Consider the following 23,811-nt stretch of genomic DNA (forward strand, 5'->3'; position numbering starts at 1 on the left):
GTCATTAACTTTTTCCCATAAAGTATGATACTCTTGTGGATTCTTGACTTAAAGGAGGGCAAATCCACCTCCATTCTTAATAAGGCGGCGGGAACCCCTACTGGAAGAGCTAACAATTCCTTCAACACCATGTTCTGTACGGTCTCTACTGAGGAAATAGAGTCTTGACCCCATAATTCTACCCCATACAATAGTTGCGGGAGAACTTTGGCTACAAAAAGCTTCAGGGTAGGGGCAACCAAGGAGCCACCTTTGTGTCTTCCATATGATAATATTGCTTTAGCTGATCTTATAGCTGAGTATTTAGCTGCCTCCACTTGGGTTTTCCAACCCCCATTAAAGGAGAAGTATATTCCCAGATATTTGAAACTCATGCATTGTTCTATCTGCTGGCCATCTAAGACCCATCTGTGCACGCGATTTCTCCTAGAGAAGACTACCACCTTGGTTTTAGAATAGTTGATTACTAATTTTTCCTTTTTACAGATCTTGCCTAATCTATTCAACAGTCTCCTCAGGCCAACCTGAGTGATAAATAAAAGGGCCATATCATCTGCGTAAAGGAGCGCCTGAACCTTCTTATGGCCAATAGAGGGAGGAAAACAGTCCAGAGCTGTTAGCTCGGACACCAGATTGTTCACATAATAGTTAAACAAAAAAGGGGCGAGTAGACAGCCCTGCTTGACTCCTCTTCTGATGATAATTTTGTCAGAGAGGGTCCCAGATGGGCCAATCCTCACTCTTGAGTCCGTTTGTGAGTGCAGTTTTTGCAGCAAAAACAGGAGTCGTCTGTCTATGCTTGACCGTGAAAGTTTGTCCCAGAGGCGATCTCTGTCAACGAGGTCAAAGGCGGAGGTGAAGTCCACAAAGGCCACGTACAGGCTTCCTCCAGGTTGACTCCGATATTTTTGGATCAAGTGGTTGAGCACAAAGCATTGGTCAATAGTGCTCCTCCCTTGGCGGAAACCGGCCTGTTCCTCCGCCAGGATGTCATTTTCGGCATGAATGTGTCTATCCTATCCTACCCTACCTGCCAAGAAACCCAAAACAAAGGACAAAACCTAGAGTGGCTACAACCCTGAAGGGCAGCACTCCACACTGTAACATTTTGTACTTGTACTTTCCTTTATTGATTGACATATACACTATGTTAGTCAATCAGTTTCTTCCTGCTAAACCTGTCTAACCTTTTAACTACGAGACAAATTAGAAATGACATTATTCTCACAATTAGCAACGAGGGCCATCCCGAGGACCGCAGCTGGTGTGGGCGCCCGTCCCGCCTTCTCCCTTCCTCCCTGCAAGTAGCGGGACTGGGCATGGAGCTGTTGATGCAAATCTATGGTTATCTTTTACCAGGGTTTGCAAATCAGTTTCAAACCATGGGTAAAAACATCTGTGGCGCAGTTGGCATTTGCTTACCATGGCGTATTTGAGATAAGATTTTATTTCACAGTTCTGCTAGGAAAAGCCTCTGCTTGGAAGTCTGTCTGAGCTGGAGTCTTTTGTTTTTAAATAGCTGAACTTGGAGATGAAGAAACCCATTTGGAAAAGAAAATGTTTTGTATACCCCTTCCACCCGAGGAGAGCAAGAAAAGGCATTGTGCATGCTGAAAGCAACATTCCAAACCGTTTTTTGAAATTCTGAAAAGCCTTTTCTTCTGTGTTTTGTTCTCTTAAATACAGCTTGCACCACTTATAAATGCTGCATAGGCCATCGTTACTGCTACACAATGTCTGCCCACGGCTGAAAATATTTTGATAGCCTTTTCATAACTTGCGTACCATATTTATGCTGTTAAAGAAGTAGAAACCTGTAGCTGAGATTGAGAAATGTAGGGTGTTTCAGCATTAAGTTCCAGCTTTAACATCAGCATTTTAACCTAACATGTTCTTTTCCCCTAACCTAACACATTCTTTAGGAATTATCACATGTTTAGTTAACTAAATCAGAATTTTAATACAATTCAGAATTCTTTTCCTTTAGCTTCCTATCACACGGAAGCAGCATATATTAGATTTCAGGTTCTCATTAACACTGCATTAATCTGCATTACAATCATTGAGGAACTGAAGGAGGCAGTTCAAGCTTGTTTGTAAGTGATTTGCATGAGGGGAAATCACAAATATATAAAGAAATGTAGTTCACTGAGCATGTTCCATCATTGCTCAGGAAGGTAGGCATTTACTATTTCCCAGCAAGACGGTCCAGTCACAACCTATGTACATTTGAGTTTAGATCAGAACTATCAGCCAGTACCTATGAAACTTGCACATATAGCTAACTGTGAGTTCTATCAGGTGTGGCCAGTGTCAATTTAAGCAGTCTGCAATCCTCTACATGTTTAACCAGAAAAATATCCTCAAATTGCAACATTCCCAAGTCAGCCATGCTGGCCTGGGAATGCTGGGAGCTGTAGGACTTTTTTTTTCTGTCTCAATATGCATAAAACGGTGGCCTTAGTCTGCTATCATGACCACAAGCCATGATTTGGCACATTAGCTCTCAACCAGAGAGCAAGAGTCAAGTGATGTTTTGTGAATTTCTGGCTAAGAGGTTGCCCCCATTAAAAGCATCCTGTGCCAGTTTTCCCTCCCTGCCCCAGCTAAAATGCATTGGACTGATACCAAAACGTTAAGTTTCAGTTCTGCCAAAAGTATTATGATCGACTTCCCTGAAGATTCAGGTGTCTTTGTAAACATCTTTAAATATAAAACATTCCCATTAAGAGATTCAAACAAAAATAGACTTTTATCTAAAAGGATAAAAATACACCAGTTCCAAATGTATGCCTTTTAAATTGGATGTGTTATCAGGCACCCTATTTTTAAGTGATGTAATCAGATTATAAATATGTGAAATCACACTAGGGAGTGAAGAATTATTATTATTTAGAAGACTTGGATGTGATTTGTATGTAGAGGTCAACAATAGAAATCCAGCAAGCTGACTGCATCTAAGATGCAAAATATGAATTTCTATGCATTTATTCTATCTTGATTTTAGTTTATACATATATGTATGTTTGGTAACTACAGGTGACAAAATAGAGGATAACAATGCTTACAAATTCATAGATTTTTAGGGCCCAAAAAGCATCTAATTTAATTCCTTTATCTTAGGTAATGTATAAGCTATATTCAAACACTGTTAAAAGATGGTTCTTTTTCTCCACATAATTACCGTCCTTTGCATTCTGAAGAATAAGAATCACAAATTCTGTGATCAGAATAGTTTATTGTCCCAATTATTTGAATTTGTGGAAAGAGATGGGGTGACAGTCTAAGAGAAAGAAGGGATAGTAGTTTGGGGGTATGAAAACATGCAGTGAATTGAAATCAGTACTTCCTGATAATTGTAAGGTCTACATGGAACTATTAGTAACTTCTAATAATTCTTAAAGGCTCCCCCTTCCGAACTATGAGAGCTAGCAACTTTAAATAGAGTTTCAGTTCTGAGTATAAACTGTTGAGCTGGTTCTCAGATTATGGGCTTGAGGGCCAACCATGCAAGCTGCACATATCCTTTGTCAGAATGGAAAGCACAGAGCAACGTACATCATGCAAAAGCAGCCTGTTAGAGGAAGAAGCTTATTTAAACCTGTTTATAGCTCCGACAAGCTGCAAAGAACACAGGAAAGCTAGAAAACTTCAGGACTATGAACCAATCCGAGTAGTCATTTTTAATTCAAATAAGGGAAGCAGTTAGATTCTGAGAATGAAACAAAATTGGTTTTGCACCACATAGAATCTGGCCATCAATATGGCTGTGCCAAAGTTCTTAATCACAGACATTGTAATTTTATTGTCTTCTGTACCTCTTGGTATAGATTCATTGAGAGGTTCTAAGGTGGCCAGACTGTAGTATTAGGGGACCTAAAATTTATTTATAATATTTATATACCATTCCCCATTGAAAATTTCGAAGCAGTGTACAAGTTAAAATGAACATAAAAACAGAATAAAACACTTGAAACAGATTTTAAAAGAAGCAAATACAGTGACTCATGGCTGGACATTAAGGAAAGGCTTCCTGGAATAATGATGTTTTCAGGAGGTGCCGAAAGGAGTACAAAGTTGGCGCCTGCCTGACCTTCAGAGGCAGGGAATTCCACAGGAGGGGAGCCACCATGCTGAAGGCTCTTCCCCTGGTGGACTCCAGTCGGAGGATGGATCTATGTGGGACCACCAGGAGCAGACCTTTGGATGACCTCAGTGGTAGGGGAGAAGGCGTTAATGTATGTTAACTTAATGGTGTTATGTTTTAACTCTATTCCAAATTCAATATTGCTAGGTACATGCAAATACTTAATGACATATTATTATATTGGAAAACTTCATATAATGTAATGTATGCCATCCTTTCCCCTACTTTTGTTGTAACTGTATAATTTTATAATACAGCTTCAGTAAACTAGCCACCTAAGAATTGCATTGTTAAAAAATGCAGCCGTTTAAAATGGACCAGGTTTACCTGGCGCTGAAAACTGAGTGAAGGAACATGACACACCTCACCATGGGCAATATTATTTGCCATCTTAATGTTTCTTTTAAAAATGAATTTTAATTTTGTATTCTGTTTTTATTATTTTACCTTATTTGTTCACCGCTCCAAAATCCTCAGGTAGGGAGCAGTATAGAAATATTGTAAATAAACAAATAAATATTACCTCTAGTATACAGTAGTCAGGGAATGTGAGGGGATGGTGGTGCTATTATCCTTGTGTCCTGATGGTGGGATTCTCATGGGTATCTGGTTGACTGCAGTGGGAACAGAATGCGAGAATAGTTTTTGGTCTGATCCAGCGCGACTCTTCTTACATTCTTATATAATATTTAGTAAAGAGTTTTGCCTGATAGTTCCTTTCTGTCATCCTTTCTGTGATGTCTCCTTACTTTACTAGGATTGAAGCATTTTATATAAATGTATCCTTGAAGTGTGAAAATCATACCTATCACAAGTTTTGAAAGCACTATTGCTTTCCTTGCAAGCGGAGACCATGTGGGGAAACTTTCACCTTACTTTGATTAAAGATATTCTGTAACTGTTGTTTTTAATTGTTGAGTATCCATTGACTTCCCAAAGTGGATGGGGAAACAGATTTTTCAGAAGGCAAGCCATCATGCAGCACAAATACATCATTCTGACTAAGTAAGAACTGCCACAATATAAATAAGATTCAAACAGATATATTGGGGCATTAGTCAAGAACGGTGTAATTTATTTTTAATATAAGTGAAGACATTAGTTATATAGCAAATAAGACTTCACATCTCAACCAATTACTGTTGAACTGTCTAATTCAAAACCATTGAAAACACGCTAGAAGAAATTACTTGAAAATTCTAGCACTATGACCTATACCTTTGTTTCCAATCCCTATTTCACAACTAGGTGCTAAAAGAATGGTCTTCAGTTTGGGTGTAAAATGGACATTTCCTTACTAATTGTTTGTTCTGAGTCATTTCTGTTTTATAACAAATAAAATTAAACCCTGTGTGTGTGTGTGTGCGTGTGCGTGTATGTGTGTGTTAGCAAGTTCAGAATTAACTGCCTACAATAGGACAGAAGTTCTGTCAAATGTCATAGATATGCTGCCAAATATTCACTTTTTTATTATACAGTAGTTTCTGCAACCTCTATTAATTTATTCTTATTTGAGAAATGTGATCAGACACATTAGATTTCCATCCTAGTGTGCATTGTTTAAACAACCCAGCCTCTCTTGTTTTCTTTTGCCCTTGTTAATTCTTTGTATTGTGAAATAGTTGTGTCTATTGACGTTACATGTGTCATTGCTATCAGATTTTAGTGTTCACAAAAACGACTAAGAGTTCAATTCGAATTGTGTCCTTAGTTATCTTTTCTGTATCTTTTATCACATTACAATGAATTGCTGTTGAATACATGAAATGCTTACCTACATATTTTGGCATTAATCTTATATTCTTAATTCTTTTTTAGATTATAGCTTTGCGTGAACAAAATGCACACATTCAAAGGAAAATGGCGTCAGGAGAAGGCCCTCCTGATTCAGAGCTTATCAAAGGCATGGAGCCTGGGCAAAAAGTTCATGAAAAGGTACAAATCATAGCTTTCCTTTGAAAGGCATCATATTTATTTATTTTTATTTATTTATTTAAGTATTTTTATGCCGCCATTCAGCCGAAAAAGGCTCTCATATAAGCTTCTGCTTAGATTTCCAGTTTTGTATTTGCTCTAATGAATGGTGAATTCTGACAGTCATTCTACTTGTAAAGTTAAGCACTCATCAGAGAGTTTCTGGCAAAATCTGGTATCCATTGAGTGTATCCATAGGTTTTAAAATAAGAGTTCATAGACTTCACATTTCTAGGTGTACACTTTAAATTCACAGTACACTCAGAGGTGCACACTTTAGAACTTTTAGGTATTTATTTATTTATTTATTTATTACATTCTTATACTGCCCAATAGCCGAAGCTCTCTGGGCGGTTCACAAAAATTAAAATCATCATAAAACAACCAACAAGTTAAAAAACACAAATACAAAATACAATATAAAAAGCACAACCAGGATAAAACCACGCAGCAAAATTGATATAAGGTTAAAATACAGAGTTAAAACAGTATAATTTAAGTTAAAATTAAGTGTTAAAATACTGAGTGAATAAAAAGGTCTTCAGCTGGCGACGAAAGGAGTATTATTATTATTATTATTATTATTATTATTATTATTATTTATTTATTTATTTATATAGCACCATCAATGTACATGGTGCTGTACAGAGTAAAACAGTAAATAGCAAGACTCTGCCGCATAGGCTTACAATCTAATAAAATCATAGTAAAACAATAAGGAGGGGAAGAGAATGCAAACAGGCACAGGGTAGGGTAAGCAGACACAGGGTAGGGAAAAACTAACAGTATAAAAGTCAGAACAAAATCAAGTTTAAAAGCTTTAGGAAAAAGAAAAGTTTTTAGTTGAGCTTTAAAAGCTGCGATTGAACTTGTAGTTCTCAAATGTTCTGGAAGAGCGTTCCAGGCATAAGGGGCAGCAGAAGAAAATGGACGGAGCCGAGCAAGGGAAGTAGAGGCCCTTGGGCAGGCGAGAAACATGGCATCAGAGGAGCGAAGAGCACGAGCGGGGCAATAGTGTGAGATGAGAGAGGAGAGATAGGAAGGAGCTAGACCGTGAAAAGCTTTGAAGGTTAACAGGAGAAGTCTATATTGGATTCTGAAGTGAATTGGAAGCCAATGAAGAGATTTCAGAAGCGGAGTAACATGGTCAGAGCGGCGAGCCAAGAAGATGATCTTTGCGGCAGAGTGGTGAACAGAAACCAACGGACTGATGTGAGAGGAAGGAAGGCCAGAGAGAAGAAGGTTGCAGTAGTCCAACCGTGAAATAACCAGCGCATGAACAAGCGTCTTGGCGGAAGAGACAGACAAAAATGATCGAATCCTGGCAATATTATACAGGAAAAAACGACAAGATTTAGCTACTGCCTCAATATGAGAAATAAAGGAGAGCGAGGAGTCAAATATAAAGCCAAGACTACGAGCTTCCTTGACTGGAGTAAGCGCAACATCATTGACAGTAAGAGAGAATGAGAGATGAGTACAGTGTAGGCGCCAGGCGGACCTCTCTGGGGAGCTCGTTCCACAACCGGGGTGCCACAGCGGAGAAAGCCCTCCTCCTAGTAGCCACCTGCCTCACTTCCTTTGGCAGGGGCTCACGGAGAAGGGCCCCTGTAGATGATCTTAAGGTATATATATATGAAGAGATTCTAAAAGCCAGCCTGTATAGATAGGTCTTAAAATAACATTCAGAGGAAGATATGCTTTCTGTTGCATTATGAATGTGAGTATACTATATACCATTTGCGTGATTCTGGTTGGGTGCAGGAGTACACAATCCAAAGAATATTACTTCTTCTCTAAATGGAGAAAATCAATGGTGTAGAGTGCACAGCCTACTCATGGTATTCTAAATATATTACAGGAAAAAAATACTTGTTTCGTAGCAATTGAAAGGAAATTTCATCACAAATCTGAAAAAAATGGGTAGAAACAGAAAAGGTCAGTCCAATAAATTTTATGGTGGTTTATCATCTTGACAGCTCATACCACATTTTGTAACTTCTGGTAGCAGTTGTGCTTTGCTTTGTAGATCATTTAAAGTGAAATAATGTAGTTTTGAAAGACAATTTGTTTTCAAGCTGATCATCTTCATATTTTAATGCAAGCAAATTACTAAATTCTTTCGAGCTGTTATGGTTTTTGTTCAATGCAGTGCAATAATTGAAAAGAAAGGCAAAGAAGTATGGAGTCTTCCTCTGAAAGGGAGCGTGAAACAGTTCTTGGGAAGGACATAAAGGGAGCTATTACTGACCTTCAGAGGTTGACTATAACTTGCAGAAAACTTGCTTCAAGGAACTGATGCTATAATTTTGTGCTTTATTAATCATTATGCTTGATGTATAAAACATAGGTTAAGGCATGATTCTTGGCCTCAAAGGATTTACATTCCAAGTTAAAAAATTAATATAATCCTAGCCCCAAATGCAGCAGTTCATATGGTTTAATCTAAGAAGTCATGCAGATACTGTAGTCACTTTCAAGTTCTTTACTTCAATCAATGGATCATTATTGAAAGGCTTTTAATGAAAAACGATGTGTGCAGAATTTGATCAAAACATCTGCTTGTTTGGCACATAAGAGAGGCAAAAGGATTTACAGGGAATGCAAAATAGACAAAGGAGAAATAAGGCATTCTAAATGTAATAGCCATTTAGGGGATGGATGATGAAACAGATTAAAAGTTATCATAAAAGTTATTAGGTATCATAAACAATAATTGGAATGACCTACAAGACCAAATGAGACATCTGTGTGGGAATAAGCTATGTGTGTGGATTTGTACCTTGTGAATTGTATGCAAGGGGTAGATGTAAAGTAGTTTGCTAGTACATTTTTAAGTTTAGCATTTATATTTATAAACTTAAATGTGTATTAAAAGAGAGAGAGAGTTAATTTCATAATTATGAAATGGTGGGAAGCTCATAAACACAATGTCTCTTGATATGCATGGTACTTGTAAGTTTTGTTATTTGTTTGCAAGACCATGTAAGAGACCACTTAAAAACAGTAACAAAGCAAAAATGTCTGTAGAACTAAGCATACAACATGCAGTCCAATCTTATGTATGCTTTACCCAGATGTGAATCCCACTATATTCAACAAAAGGCAAATGTGCACATCCAGGCAAATGTGCATAGCATTGCAGCTTTAATACTAGGCATATGGCTTTATTGATATTTACTATTAACTATAAAACATTACCAACTCATAAATATTTTACACAATTAAATTTTAAAATATAGTCATTTACAAGAAAATGCAGAGAGATCAAACAGCAAATGTACATGGGTTGTCTGCAGTTTATCCTCAACCATATTTCCCCACCCACTCCCCATACATTGCTAATGTCTACATTCCAAAAATCCCACACCCCCAGTCCAGGATGTTGAGGTTTTAAAAATTATTTTTTTAGTGTTCAATGACTCTTTCATTCATTTTGATAGGGGGCCTGGGCTGCAAAGGAAATTTTAGCTCTGTGTTCTCATATGTTTATCACCCATCTGATTACTGATACATTGGCTGCACAAACTTGGTGCCAGCCCAGCCAGGATGGCTTGGGTAGGAAAACGGCTGTTGCAGGTGGGGCAGAGCTTAAAAAGGCCAGCCGAAGCTGATGTTTGGCACCCTCCTATGGCAGGATGTACGGGAATTTGCTGTATTAGAATATGGACAGTGAGCACTCTGGCACCTTTTGGTTATTGGCATATCTGGAGGACCTGCTCCTGGGGGGTATGTGGTTTCCGTGTCAGGATATGGTATGCCTTTGGAGACTTTCCTGCCTCATCTACTCAGAGCCTTTGTGCCATTGGGCAGAGATGGTGTGGGGCCACCTCCCCACACTTACAAAGTGTCACATAAGAAAGGGGCTGGGTTTACCTGACTTCTGGATTTGGAGAATGGCTCGCCCATAAAGCCAGGCAAGTTGCCTGAGGTAAGGACACTTAAATTCCTGCACTTTCATATGCAGATCCAGGGAGGGGTTGAATCTCCCTTATTGTTTAAATAAAGAGGCCCTAGTTTATCCCCAGCTCTGGTGTCTGTGTCTTTATTCCATGCTTCCTTCACTCGCAAATGCCAGATTGCAATTGCTGCTGTGCTTTTTATCTAGAAAGAGGAAAAAATCACAACACATTATTTGTGCTGCTTTCCTTTTAGTGATATTAAGAAAGGGAAGACTTGACTATGCTTTCATTTCTCCTTCTGTCTTACAAACCACTAATAATTGTATAGTTTTGTGTTTTGTTTTGTTTTCTGGACTTTTTCCACATTTAATATCCATTGATCTCTGTAGCACTTGTTCTCATTTGAATTTCCTCCAGGGCATGCCTGCTTTGTTGTAGCTATTACCATCACTGATATCAGATTTGCTTAATGGTTCTTTCATCTTCCCTTTCTTTCTCCTCCTGGCTACTACTACTATATTTAGGCAGCTATATTTTCCATTTAATTATTTATTTTCAAAAAAGAAGTCTGTGTGTGCTCCCACCACATATAGATGCGATTGCAGTACGCCATCAGTCTCTTGTGACTTTGCTTTTTTTTAAAAAATGTGGCATATAAAGAAAAGTCACACCACACCGTTCAACAGACATATTGAAATGCTGGTCCGCAACATGATAAATTGGCTCACTTGTAGTTTTTCTTTTTGCCCTTTTTGAAAATATTTTACTACTAAAATCCTTATCAGTATGATGATTGGTATAGGGTAGGAGGATGAAGAACCCACAGTTCTCTGCTGACTGCTCTCCCAATAGCAGTTCACATATTTAATTCACTGCTGACTTTTCTGCATATGACCAAAACCTAGCTTTCAAGAAAAGTCTCTCAGGCTGATTTGGATTGGTTTAAAACATTTATTCTTGGCTGACTGTAACTCCTTTGTTGTTGCTGCAGCTGCTTCTGCTGTTTAAATATTGCTATTGTTTTCTGCTATCATTTTAATTATGTTGTTATAAATTGCCTTGGGCATTTCTTGGAAAGACAGAATATGAATATTTGAATAAATGAATAGAAACCATATTCATCCGGAAGCAGTGGTGGCTTGTGACTTTGCCAAGATTCTTGTGTAATTCCATGGCTGGAACTACACATGCAATAGAATGTCATGGTAAAGGCCTGAGTGGTAGAATGGAATATACCATTTCAGAACACAAGCAGAAAATAACAGTTCTGAATGTCTTGTAGTAGTAGTAGTATTTCTTACCTGCCTCTCCACTTGGATCAAGGGGGGACGGGGGACAACAGCGAATATAAAACACATAAAAACGGATTAAAAACATAGTATATATGATTAAAACATCCTTAAAACATCCTAAAAACATTCTGAAATTCACTGGATAGGCCTGCCGGAATAGAGAGTCTTATAAAGACAAAAACTTGATCTGAATCTCTGTGCTATTATGTATGTTGGAAAGTCAACAGAAAGTGATAGAGTATATGTAGGACAGTAATCTTGATTAGTTAATGTCTTTTATCATCTCTTATGGCTGCTTAAAAATATGTGATTGATTGCAGTAGGTATGCATATGGGGATGCCAAATTATTAAGGGAAATAAATGCTTGCCTAGGATGTTTTAATTCTTAATTTAGCAAAGCTAGTACTATGTAATCAGGTCTCAACTACATTTTAGGGCCACTTAATTAACTTATTTACAAAGCTCAGCAAATCGTGAAAATATAAATTGTAGGTTGTTTGGGGCTTCCAGATTAGTAGGCATTAGTCTATAGGGGCATCTGTATTTCAGCTGCCTATAAGCCTTGTGGGACAACTGTGGCTACTGTGGCACACAAGTGTGGCCTTAGAAAGTACCTCCCCACTGCCAGAAAACCCCTGTGCAGAAAACCAAAAGACAACTGTGTAAACAGCACTTCCCACACTGATTCAGAAATAGGTCCCTATTTAACAGGAAGTCAGTATGGGCTATAGCCATGAATGCCATAAGTATTCACAGGTCTGCTTCCCTAAAATAGAGTAAAGTGAGTGAGCTCTAGTCAGAAGGGGTAAAATATTCAAGGCCTTATTTGTTTAGTATATTAGGTACTTAAAAAGAGCTAAGTACGCTTTATACCAAGATGTATTATGTGATGTTTAGTTTACATGTCATGCATGGGGGACAAGAAGTACCTCACACCTGTCTTTCCATACTTCCTTCATGTCTGAAATGGACCTTCCAAGAGCATGTTCATTTTTCTGCAAGGGAGAGAAATGGAGACATTCTGTTTCAAACATGATAGAAAAGTCTAGCAGCAGGAAGCCCAAGGCGCTTATGCATTTCTGATTTGTCCAAAAACATGATTAGTATGACACTATCAGGCCAATATGTTTGGGGATGATGGGAGTTGTGCTTTAACACGTCAGAGGGTTCCAAGTTGGGGGAGGTTGCTATAGAGAATGTTTGGCTCCCACTATGTGACAGTGTGTGCATTTTCTGCATTTGATCTAGAGTTACAAGTGGAATTCATCAAATCCGTTGAAATCAGCAGCGACATTGTATAGATAGCATTTAAAACTTGACTAAATTGTTTAGTGTGAGTCATAAGCCAATATGAGGGATCAAGTGCTGCCTTGAGTCAAGTGGAATAATTGCATGAGTCTTTAGGCACATGTATGTTAACATTGCTTATCACCCTAGTAGGCCGTATTATCCCCAGGGAAACACACTCATGAAAATCACAGTGGCACCTTCCATGACTGTGATATCTTCAGAATATGGAAATACTTGCTCATAGAAGCTGCTGTTATGAATTCCTAAGTATATTTACCTTCTGTTAATGCTCACACAACTAAACCACTCATGTGAGCAATGATTTGCAAAAATGAACTGATGGATATAATGTATGCACCAACTCCAAGACATAAAATCAAATGATAGTATTTCAACTTCAGCTATTATCATTGCACAGTAATATTCCTCTGAGGATAGCTGGGACATTATTATATTAACATGCAAATTCAGCATAGTTCAGTTCTCTAGTTCACATAATGTAATTCCGGCGCTTCAATGTTTAACCTAATGAATCTCAGACTCTAGAGTAAAATAATTGGGTATAGTAATAATATGTATGTGGCCTAATCCACTTTATGGCGGAGGCAGGCATTGTGGGGCAAGGGTGAAGCAGTTCTTAAAATAATTAAACTGATATGAAATGCATGTATTGAAATCAATATTTACAAAGAGTGTTAAGAAAAATTGTAATAAGTTGAAGAAAAAATAAATGAAGCAATGAAAAACCAAGGCTTGCACAACTCTTTCGATGCCATTCACTCATCCGTTGCAATGACCTAATGCACTATCAAACCTGTAAGTCAAAAACAGCAAATAAGAAGGCATTGGTATTTGGATTTAGGGGCAAGAGGAGACCCTGAGATCCTGCCTTCATGGCACTGCATTGGCACTGCTCTGCCACCAAGACATGTGGTATCACTGCTGTGGAGTGGTGGCAAGTAATCCCACTGGAGGAGTCAGTGCCCGGCTTCTGGCGACCAATCGCTGGTCACCTTCTGCCTCGGAACACCCCTGGTGCAACACCGGAGTGAGCACAGACAGTGGAAAAACTGTAGTGACCTTGCTCTGGCATGAAAAGTTGAGATAAATCCGACTTTTCCAGTGCACAGCTTCAAGGGAAAGCCCTGCAGTGGCTGCAAGGTGGCTGCTGTGTCATATAACTGATGCAGCACCACTGTGCAGCCACCGCAGGGCTTTTTGTGTGTGTGTTCTCTCATCCCCTGAGAGAACACAAAAAAATCAGTAGCCTTGAAGATGTCCCTTGCCCTGCAAGATAGGAAGGTGGTGATTCTGAATCATATTTTTGTTGATGTTTCCCTTTTATCTATATGCTTTCCAGAGGTTGGTTGGTTATTTATTTATTTATTTATTTATTTAAAACATGTATATCCTGCCCTATATCAATAAGATCCCAGGGCGGTGTTCAGATAAAAGCATACAGTATAAAACAGTAAATATAGAAAACTAAAAACAAATTAAACCATATCTTAGATTTCCCATATCTTTTGCGTGCCACATCAAAGATTTACTTCTATCATTCTATGGCTTATATAAATCAAACAAGATTTACTTCATAGATGGCACACCGTCTGTTTAATAACTCATGTTTGGAGTGCGGTGATTATGCACCGTTGTACTTATGCGTGATCTGGAACCCACGTGAGAGTGGCACATCACTGTGCATCTCCCTCTCTAAAGGATTGGAGGAGAAACACTTGAAGATATCTTTTCCCAAATGTGCACAGCCACCCCTTCCCCCAGTTTCTTCTTCTGTCTTTTTGCAACAAGTCACCGTGTGTGTTAGCAATTTATTTGAAGGGCTTAACCAATGTACAAGCTAGGATGCTAAAGGAAAAAAAATGCCAATTGCATATCCACGTTGATTTCATAAGCCTCCGTGCTCCATTCCTTCAGCATGTTAAGGTCAGTAGTGTAATTTTAGTGTTGTTGTTTTTACAGCGCCTATCAAATGGCTCTATAGACTCAAATGATGAGACCAGCCAATTGGTGGAACTTCAGGAACTCCTTGAGAAGCAAAATTATGAAATGGCACAGATGAAGGATCGCTTGGCTGCACTGTCTTCCAGAGTTGGGGAGGTAGAGCAAGATGCCGAGACAGCTAGAAAGGACCTCATTAAAACTGAAGAACTGAACACCAAATATCAGAGAGACATTAGAGAGGTAAAGAGTTCACACCGTCTCCATTTGTTCATCCATCCATCCACTCATTCGTTATAGTCTAAGTTATAGAACACTACTTTTTCTGTACTTGGTGAAATGTTGTCATACTACAGGTACAATAAACTGGGAAATTATCAGGGAGGGGGAAATATTTTTCCTTACATTTTAATGTCTATTCCAAATTAAGAATTTTAACCTGTATGCAAAATAGGTGAACATGCTAACAGCATTTTGTTGGGGTGGGGTGAACTGCCCACATCAATTTAGCACTTTTATAACTGTGGCTCACCAGATAAATTGAAGAGTTTTGTCTATAACACATGTCTCTAAAGAAAGAAAGAAAAAGTGGGGGGGACAGATTTGTGGGTCTGTGGAGAGAATCCAAGATCTCTGTGGTGACCAGTACAAATATTTTTAAAAAATGTGGTGTGGAGTCATCCATTGCAGGGAATGTTTTAAATTGGCCTCCACACAATAGATTTTTCATATTTATTGGCCTTGTGGGAAAACATCAAGACAGTTCCTACTCTCTACTGCCAACAGCCCACCCCAAAGTTGTGACTGTTGGTTGAAACATCATAGCACATTTGAATTGAAATTCAGCCTTCATTTCACACCATCCCTAGCAATAATATCCATTACAATGCAATAGTGCATTTTCTTTTGATATGTAAAACAATATGTCATTTAAGGCCTTTCTCCCCTTATGTCTTTGATTTTGATTGTCATATTATAAGTAATTGGAATAGAACAGAAACTTGGAGAAAAAGAAGGATGTTCTCAGAATGTTTCTTTGCTTGAATTGTTATAAGTATGTACAGTATTTAGGGAAGTAGTTTGAGCAGGTGATATTAAGTGCTATTCTAGACATTCAAACATCTAGGAAAAGAATCCTGCCTTCTTCATTATGTCCAAAGTGAAGACTTGTGCTTCTTCACCACAGTGAGGTAGCATGAATTGCCTCCACTCCAGGATCTTGATTTTGGATATTACAAAGCCGTTGGGGTGGGGGTGGGGTAGAATAACATATTACTTGTGCTTCCTGTTCCTCCTGCAAGCCCAAAACAATTTTGTCATGTTGGGGAAACACACACACACTCACACACACTTATTATTGTTGTTGTTATTGTTGTTGTGTTCCCCCTTCTATTATGGTCAGAACTCAGAGGACTGGATACTTAAGACCATTTTTGTTTTAAAATATTTAACATAGGTGCAGTAGCAGACACACTCCCCAGAAAACCAACTTAGTAGTTTTGCCACCCAAACTCAAACTGTTTTCCAACTTTACTTGAGGTGCTATCAAGGCAAATTAGTTTTTGCAGACTTCTCCTGGGGAGTGTAATCTCACAATACAGATTTTCAGCATTTTTAAATAGAAAGCAATGCCATATTGCTAGCAATGTGAACATTGGCCAGACATGTAAATTGTGATATTTTGATGCATAACTTCTTCTTTTAAGGCAATGGCACAGAAAGAAGACATGGAAGAAAGAATTACTACCCTTGAGAAGCGTTACCTCAGTGCACAGAGAGAATCCACTTCCATACATGACATGAATGATAAACTGGAAAATGAGCTTGCAAACAAGGAAGCCCTCCTGCGTCAGGTTCAGTATCTGAATTGCTATTAGAGCTGAAATGAATTGTGGAGGCGACTTTGCATAAATCTCCTCATGCATTAACATTTGCTTGGTGGGAGGCAAATTTATTATTCTTGATAAGTTCTTGTTCTGCCTTCCCAGGTGTTGGTGGATTTGGGTCAAAAGGAAATTAGGACTTTTTCTTCCAAACAGGAAAAGAGACAATGATTGGGTCAGATTTAGGCAGGTTTTAATGTTAACCAGGGCTAAACCCCAGAATTTGTTTTTGTGATGGGTTCTGTCAAGTCAGGATTGCAAGATCCTGGGAGCAAGCCAAGCTTGGGAGAAGGTAAAACAGAGGCAAATCAAGGCAAGCTGGATATGAAAAGTGTGCTGGGTCAAGTGCCGCAAACCAGGCCACACATGAGTTGCAAAGGAAAGTTGTGAAAACTCTTGATATCCTAAACATAGACCATCACCAGATTGGAAGAGGTGGATGTGCATTAACAGCCAGGAAAGTATCTGTGCCCGCAGAACCCAAGCTATGTTTACTGTTTATTAAAGGATCACGGGAGTGCCCCTTTAGTTAAGGTGACTTGCCAAAAAAAGGTTCTACCTTTATAAACCTCAAGCTTCTACTGTTTATCAAAATGCCACCTATTTAGCTAATAAAGTAAAACTTGGCATCCATGATCCACCCAATAAGGTTGTGCAAAATTTCAAAGCAATCTGATAAGAATTCCTATAGATGCAGCCAGTTAAAAAGTGCTGAAATGTTGTCCTTTATTTTTCGGTATATCGTATATTTCTTTCAAATGCTGGGGGAATGTACTTTATTGAGGTTTGTCAAGGGGAAGTGCCTTTGGTGTAGTTTGAAGTTCTAAGCAGTGGTTCAAAAGTTATTAAGGGGTTTGCTTGTGTTTTTCCCGTGAAAGCCTATGGCAGCAGCTGCTGGCAAAGTTATGCTGGACATGCTCAGGTTCACTCCGAAGCCAGAATGCTGCCAGTCCTCTGGTGTTTGGTGAGGGATTCCAGTATTCATGTCAGCATTTTGACAGTGGAGGAAGAGTAGCAGGAAACTGTCTACTGAGATAAGAATGAAGTAAAATTTGAAGAATGAGGAAATTAAATCTCATTGATATATGATTGATGAAGTAGCAGTCTGGAGGGAAAGGGAAAGGATAAGTTGAAATCCTGTTCAGGCTTACAGCTCCATCACACGTGTGATTTATCGCACTCTTGCCATGCCTGGTATGTGTTTTTGCAGCACGGTACTCTCATGACATTGTCCCTGTCCTGCACTAATCTCGCCTCTTCCCCTACTTTTTTGTCTTATTTTGGAGCAGGGAAAGTCTCAATTTTTTCCCTCCCTGCTCAGTAAAGCTGCTCCTTCACCCCATGTATTGCTGTCCTTGCGCTATATTGGACCATCCCCTTTTTGCTGGGGGCATGTGTGTCGGAGGGCGGTCTCGCTGACAAAAGAGGAAGGTGGGGTGGTTCTCCGCTCAACTGCTCAACCATGAAGGTGGAGGGAGAGAGGGCTGAACACCCCACAGAGAAGGTGAGCGAGGCTGCTAGTCAGCCATGCCGGGGACTCAGTCCCATTCAACTCTATGGTTCTTACTCCTGAGTAGGCATGTCTAGGTTTCCTGACCAGAACAATCTCGGCTTCCCATTGCCATGCCAACATTGACCACAAACTTCTCCAAAAACTATTTGTAATACTTTCTCTTCACATATTGTTTAATATAGGTGTGCAGAGCGGGTCCCCTCTGCTCAGAAATTGGAAACAGAGCTCCATTGATCGGCTTCTCTGCTCTGATTTTCAGAGGGGGACCCTTTGAAAAACCGCTCTGTTTTCGGACGGTTACATTATGCCTATGTAAATTAACCAAAATGCTTACAGCTCTGTCATTTTTAAAGATAAAGAGATGAAACATGGCACAATTATAGCTCTTAAGGAGGGATTTAGCCATGCCAAGTTTGAAACAGATCAGTTCGTGCCTTGATTTTTAGGATTTTTAAAATTTATTCCCCCCCCCCTCAAACCATTCTCCTGATACTCCATCTGTTTGCATTTGTGGAGGATCTGTTTTCCTTTACTCTGATAATCCACAGCTGTGCATATCCAGTTCATAAAAATGACATCTTCTGGGGCCAGTATTGGCTGCAGGGGAATTACACACATTTCCCTTTCTGTTTTGAAGTTTGGAATGGCTTTGTTTTGCTTTGGTGTGACCCTGAGCATCTGAATCTATCATGAGGCTTGTGCAGAAATTAGAGTTTTGCAAATTCACTTTCCCTCTATGCCTATATTTATAGTAGAGGTAGACTGCAGTTACTCTATTTCATTCTGATGGAATTAACCTAGGCTTTATACATAGACTTTGAGCTGAGTATATTCAGCAGTTGCAGCCAACACCATGATGTAATACATGCACAAAGCCCATGGTTTAGTAATGCTTTCTGGACGTGCATCAACCGGTTTCATGAGCGCTTAGTTCTCTTTCCTCCATTTCCTGAGAACTGTTGCAAATTCCCAATTCCGCCTTTTATTTCTTTTTAGTTTTTTTTTTAATCCTCTCATTCCTGGTTTTCAGATGGAAGAAAAAAACAGACAGCTGCAGGAACGTCTGGAACTAGCTGAGCAAAAGCTGCAGCAAACAATGCGAAAAGCTGAGACATTGCCTGAAGTGGAAGCTGAACTGGCCCAGAGAATTGCAGCACTGACTAAGGTAACATACACTTAGGAGTAGGTTAATTTCAGAAACACGTTTTCCTTTAACATTGATTTTCATCCCTTTTTCCTTCCTTCAGCACCCTCAGCAGCAATAAAAGCCTGTTTTGGAGTGGACAAGATGATTCTACTTAATGGCACCGTAAATAAATACTAATTACACATACAAAGTTATTCGCTTTAGCTTAATTTAATGGCAGAGGTATTGCTTCGTATTTCTTGTATGGCTTGAGTACATTTCTCCCAATATCCCAAAGGAGAGTTTATTTTATAATACTGTGTATTATAAAAGTTATGATGAATCCAGTTCAGCTGAAATTCATGAACTTTATTTGCCATTTAATTTTTTTCCCATGATTTCCTACATAACATTAATACAGAGGAACACAGTAATCACTGTCATTAAATATAAACAAAAGGCTCAATCCGTTTTCTTTTCTTGACTCCGCTCAAATGAATCGGCATTGCATGACAGGGTAAGCTTGGATAGGAGAAGTGCCTGGTGGATTGTTCCCATAAGATGCAGTCTTGCACAAAGTCATTTGTAGTTACACATCTGGAACTTGCATGTCTCCTCTACTGTGAGATCTGCGAGTTGCCAGTTTGGATGCTACACAAGTAGTGAAAAAAGAAGAGGCACGATTCACTCATATATCCTCTCTTGACTCCTCCCTAGGATGTCTCAAACCACTTTTTCTTGCTATTTTTGTTTTGTTTGGAACTCAAGCTGCATGCCTATGCACAGTTTGTTGGGTGTCAGCTCCTCTCCCATCCTTCTCAGACTCTGTGACACTTCACTTCTAAATAAGCATGCATAGGAATGGACTTTTAGGCTTTTACAGATCTGTTCAGAACACTAATAACATCTTTGATGGCATATAATAGAACGAGAGCCCTTCTGAGACAAAATCAGTAACTCAGAACAGTCGCTTTTACTTCAAATATGAAAAACCTATAAGGACACTAAAGTAAGTTTTATGCTTCTCAGGTACTTTTTCTTTTCTTTTCTTTTCAGTGAAAATGGACCAATTTTATAGACTCCTTACGTTTTTCATGAAGTGCATGAAGTAGTTTCATGGTAGAACATTTTCTTCATTAAGATTCCATGTAATGTTTAGAAAAGGTCACCCCACACACAAGCCAACACAGTGATGTGGAAATGGTAGTTTTAATGCACGCAGGTGTTTATCCTTTTCTATAGAGGGAGCAGGTCACCATGTGGAAAGGGAATACTTTTTGCATGTCACCCACCCACCTCTTCACTGAACAAATGGGGAAATCTACAAATAGAGGAGCTCTCTAATGAATTACATATAATGCCATGGTGGATTGAAGTGGTTGTGCATGACAGAGACAGATAAAAACAGGAGCTACTATAAGTTGTATCTTTAAAAATGTGGGTGGCTATGTTGGGCCATTAGGTGGAAAAATCCAGAAACAACAGTTTGGTTATCATACTGTGGTTATAAGTTGCATCAACTTCTGGTCTGTTTGAACTATAATTCTTGTCTTGATGAGGAGAGGTAATGGCAATGTTACTTATTTGTTTGGTGGGGGGTGGAGTAGAGAAAGAGTAGTGCCTGCTTACTTCATCTGGCCCAAATCATTTCACCTAGTTAGGAATTCCAGCCCTTCTGTGTCTTTTTAGTTCTATGACCACTAACAAGATATAAATGTGTTTGATCTGGATTTTGTTATATAACTTATATTAGGAGCAAATGAGATAATATGTATTTTAGTTTTCTTAACTGAAGGCAAAACTACTTTTTGGACAACAAGATAATATGCAGTGCATCTGTACCGGGCTGAGAATACATATTTAGCAGTTGATGGCACCAATGCCATTTTCATCCTTAGCCAAAGCAAGGGCCTACTTGGTCCCAGCAACACCAAGCAGGGACCAAAGAACCCCTTGTTTGTACTGTGGGGAGTTGGTGGCAAGTTGCCCATTGCATCCCTATCTAAATGAGGCCCTTGACCTACTCCCCAAATATTTTCTGGCCCACTCAGCTGACAGCTTGCAGAGCAGCCTAGTAGAAGCTTGCAGGGGAGAGTAGAGAAAGAGTATTGTCTGTCTACTTACTTCATCTGACGCAACTATTTCACCCACCATGATTTGTTCAGGGTCTTCATGTGTAAATATTTTTTTTAAAAAAATAAGCAAGCTAATATCTAGTAGCTACATTGTCAGGATAATTTATTTCTTCTCTAAAGTGTGTGAATAAAAGTGTTATTTGGCCTTATTGGAACACTTCCCCAATATACTCTGTGAAATAAGAGATTTCTCATCTATTGGAATGAGAAATCCAGAGCTTTGATTTCTGATAAACCGTCTTCTGTTTATGTGCATGTGTAAACTTTCAAATGTTACATAGTAGGAAGAACATTTATATAAATTTAGCAACAGAAGCAAGTCCAATGCAAAAACAAAATGCAGTCGAAAGTCCTGTGTTCTCTCTGAAGCAAACACGGGGTTCTTGAGTAAGCATCATTCTTCATTGATTTCAGTTGTGGGGGATACCGTGATGTACATACAGTTGAAATGCATATGCACCCCTGCTCCTGTTATTGAAATAGATGAAGAAACCTTTGCACATTGGGTGGGCACTGATGGAAGAAACTCCTGCAACTGATAACCTGGCATGATTATACTGTGTGATGAATTTGCTCTTCAGGTACCCCATGATAGTCTTACTGCTGTTCACAGTATTGACTTTTTTTAAATTAAAAGATGTATAAACAAATGAACGATGCTAACACTATATTCATCTACAGTAAACCTATAACAAAGCTAACATGTCCTTGAAAAAGGAGAATAGCCTAGACCAGGAAGAGCTCTAACACACGTTGTTTCCCCATATTTCTGTCCAAGCTGTTCCAAAAAAATTCAGCGTAACGTTTTTCTTATGATTTCATGGGCTTGGCAAGTATTTGGAAACTCATACTTTGAACACCAATGGTGATCGCCCCCCATCTCTCCCTCCTCCCCCGCCCACAATGGCCTCCCCGTTGCCATGCAAGATGGATGCGGGGTAAGGGCATTTGCACAAGGCCAATGCTGGCCCAGGCTCATTCATAGATTAACTTTTAATTTTAAGGTCACTGTGGGCTAACAGAGCCTTGAAGTTTTACCTGAATAGATCTGTGAGGTCATAACTTTTTTTAGGCCTTTTTCTTAAGGAGAGCACATTCCAAAATCTGCCATTTCCAGAAACATATGTGGGGTACACAGGTTAATGTTATCGCTTTTAGGACATGTTGCTCAGCGGACCACTCTAAGGAGCGTGGTTGTCTTTGTGGTTGTGGGGGAGCAACTAACCCACTGAAGAATACAAGCAGGACAGCCATCTGGGTATCTGAACACACTTTTGCAAGACACCTTCTTCGTTGAAGTAGTGAGAATAGTGTCTATAAGCTACTTGTAATGAGACCCACCCTTGGGATACCACTGCTTTTGTATATCCCAGATATTATAAAACTATCTCCCCCTGGGCCTTGGATGAAAGGATGAAAAATCTTACCTATGAATAATAATAATAATAATAATAATAATAATAATAATAATAATAATTTCTCAAGTGATAAGGGGTGGCCCTTGCCCGAACCTGAATCTTATAGCTCAATTCTGAGATCTATATTTATATTTATGAGTAATATTTATATACTGCTTAATATAATAAAATGTCCAAGTAGTTAGGAAGTTTCAGCTCCTATATATGGCCTTCTGTACTGTTCTCCTTGATATTTTCCTGTGAGTGTTCCCCCCCACCAAATTATTTTTGTGTTGGATGAATTTTTAATAGGGTTGAAGGGACTTGCCTTGCTCTGGGAAACTAGGTAGACCCTCTTCTTGGTATCCAATCAATTTGATCTTGCCTATATTCCAGAGAAAGTGCTATCTTAGATGTGGGGAAATGGACTTCCCCTACATATAGGAGTATGGGAATTTACAGGTGGGAACAATCCCACTTTTAAACAAATTATCTACCTGCTTTTGTACTCAGAGAGGTGTTGAATAATTAGATGGGCCTTTATGCTTTATATTAAATATTCATATTGTTCTGGATGTGCTATATCAGTATACCAACAACTGACATCTTATTAACAATGTCTTTTCTGGTCCTGTGACACACCAAGCCAAATGCTATCCATCCCTAGTGGCCTACCAAGGGCTTGATAAGCCTTTTGGTTTTACTGCTTATTCAGGACTGCAAAAACGGGAAATGTCAAGCACCGGGCAAACCCTGGTTCAAGGGTGCAGTTCTTGAGACTCAGGACCTCCAGGGCCTCCAGATAGTCACGCCCCTTTCCCTTTCATTGAGTGGTTTCCTGGCTTTTGCATAGTTCCCCCCTCCATTCTAAAAGGTTGAAATGCCTCTCCTAATGCCTAGTTACTGGAAATATTTTAAGCTACAATATGTTGGTATTGTTGACCCCACCCAGTACTGCAATTTGGCTCCTGAGAGCTTCTTCAAAATGCAACTTGGCCCTTAAGCAGAATGATGTTCAACACCCTTGCTCTAATACTTAGGGGGCTGATGGCTGGATTTGGCCTAGTGGATCACAAGTTGTATCTTTTTTTTAAAAAAAAAACAATTTTAGGGTGCAATCCTATGCATATTTAGACAGAAAAAAAGTCCTACAGCTCCCAGGGAGTTGTAGGACTTTTCTCTCTCTCTAAAC

At 39.1% G+C, this 23,811-nt stretch overlaps 1 protein-coding gene across 1 annotated transcript in view; it reads left to right on the plus strand.

Moving 5' to 3' along the window:
* Nucleotides 1–23,811, plus strand: part of PPFIA2 (PTPRF interacting protein alpha 2) — a 295,048-nt gene that overhangs the window by 199,028 nt on the left and 72,209 nt on the right. The window contains exons 7-10 of the mRNA XM_063133830.1: nucleotides 5,966–6,082; nucleotides 14,587–14,808; nucleotides 16,272–16,418; nucleotides 18,992–19,126. Of these exons, the coding sequence (XP_062989900.1) occupies nucleotides 5,966–6,082; nucleotides 14,587–14,808; nucleotides 16,272–16,418; nucleotides 18,992–19,126 (621 nt within the window). The remainder of the gene's footprint in view (nucleotides 1–5,965; nucleotides 6,083–14,586; nucleotides 14,809–16,271; nucleotides 16,419–18,991; nucleotides 19,127–23,811) is intronic.

This window comes from Elgaria multicarinata, chromosome 9, assembly GCF_023053635.1.
Source record: "Elgaria multicarinata webbii isolate HBS135686 ecotype San Diego chromosome 9, rElgMul1.1.pri, whole genome shotgun sequence".
NCBI classification, from domain to species: domain Eukaryota; kingdom Metazoa; phylum Chordata; class Lepidosauria; order Squamata; family Anguidae; genus Elgaria; species Elgaria multicarinata.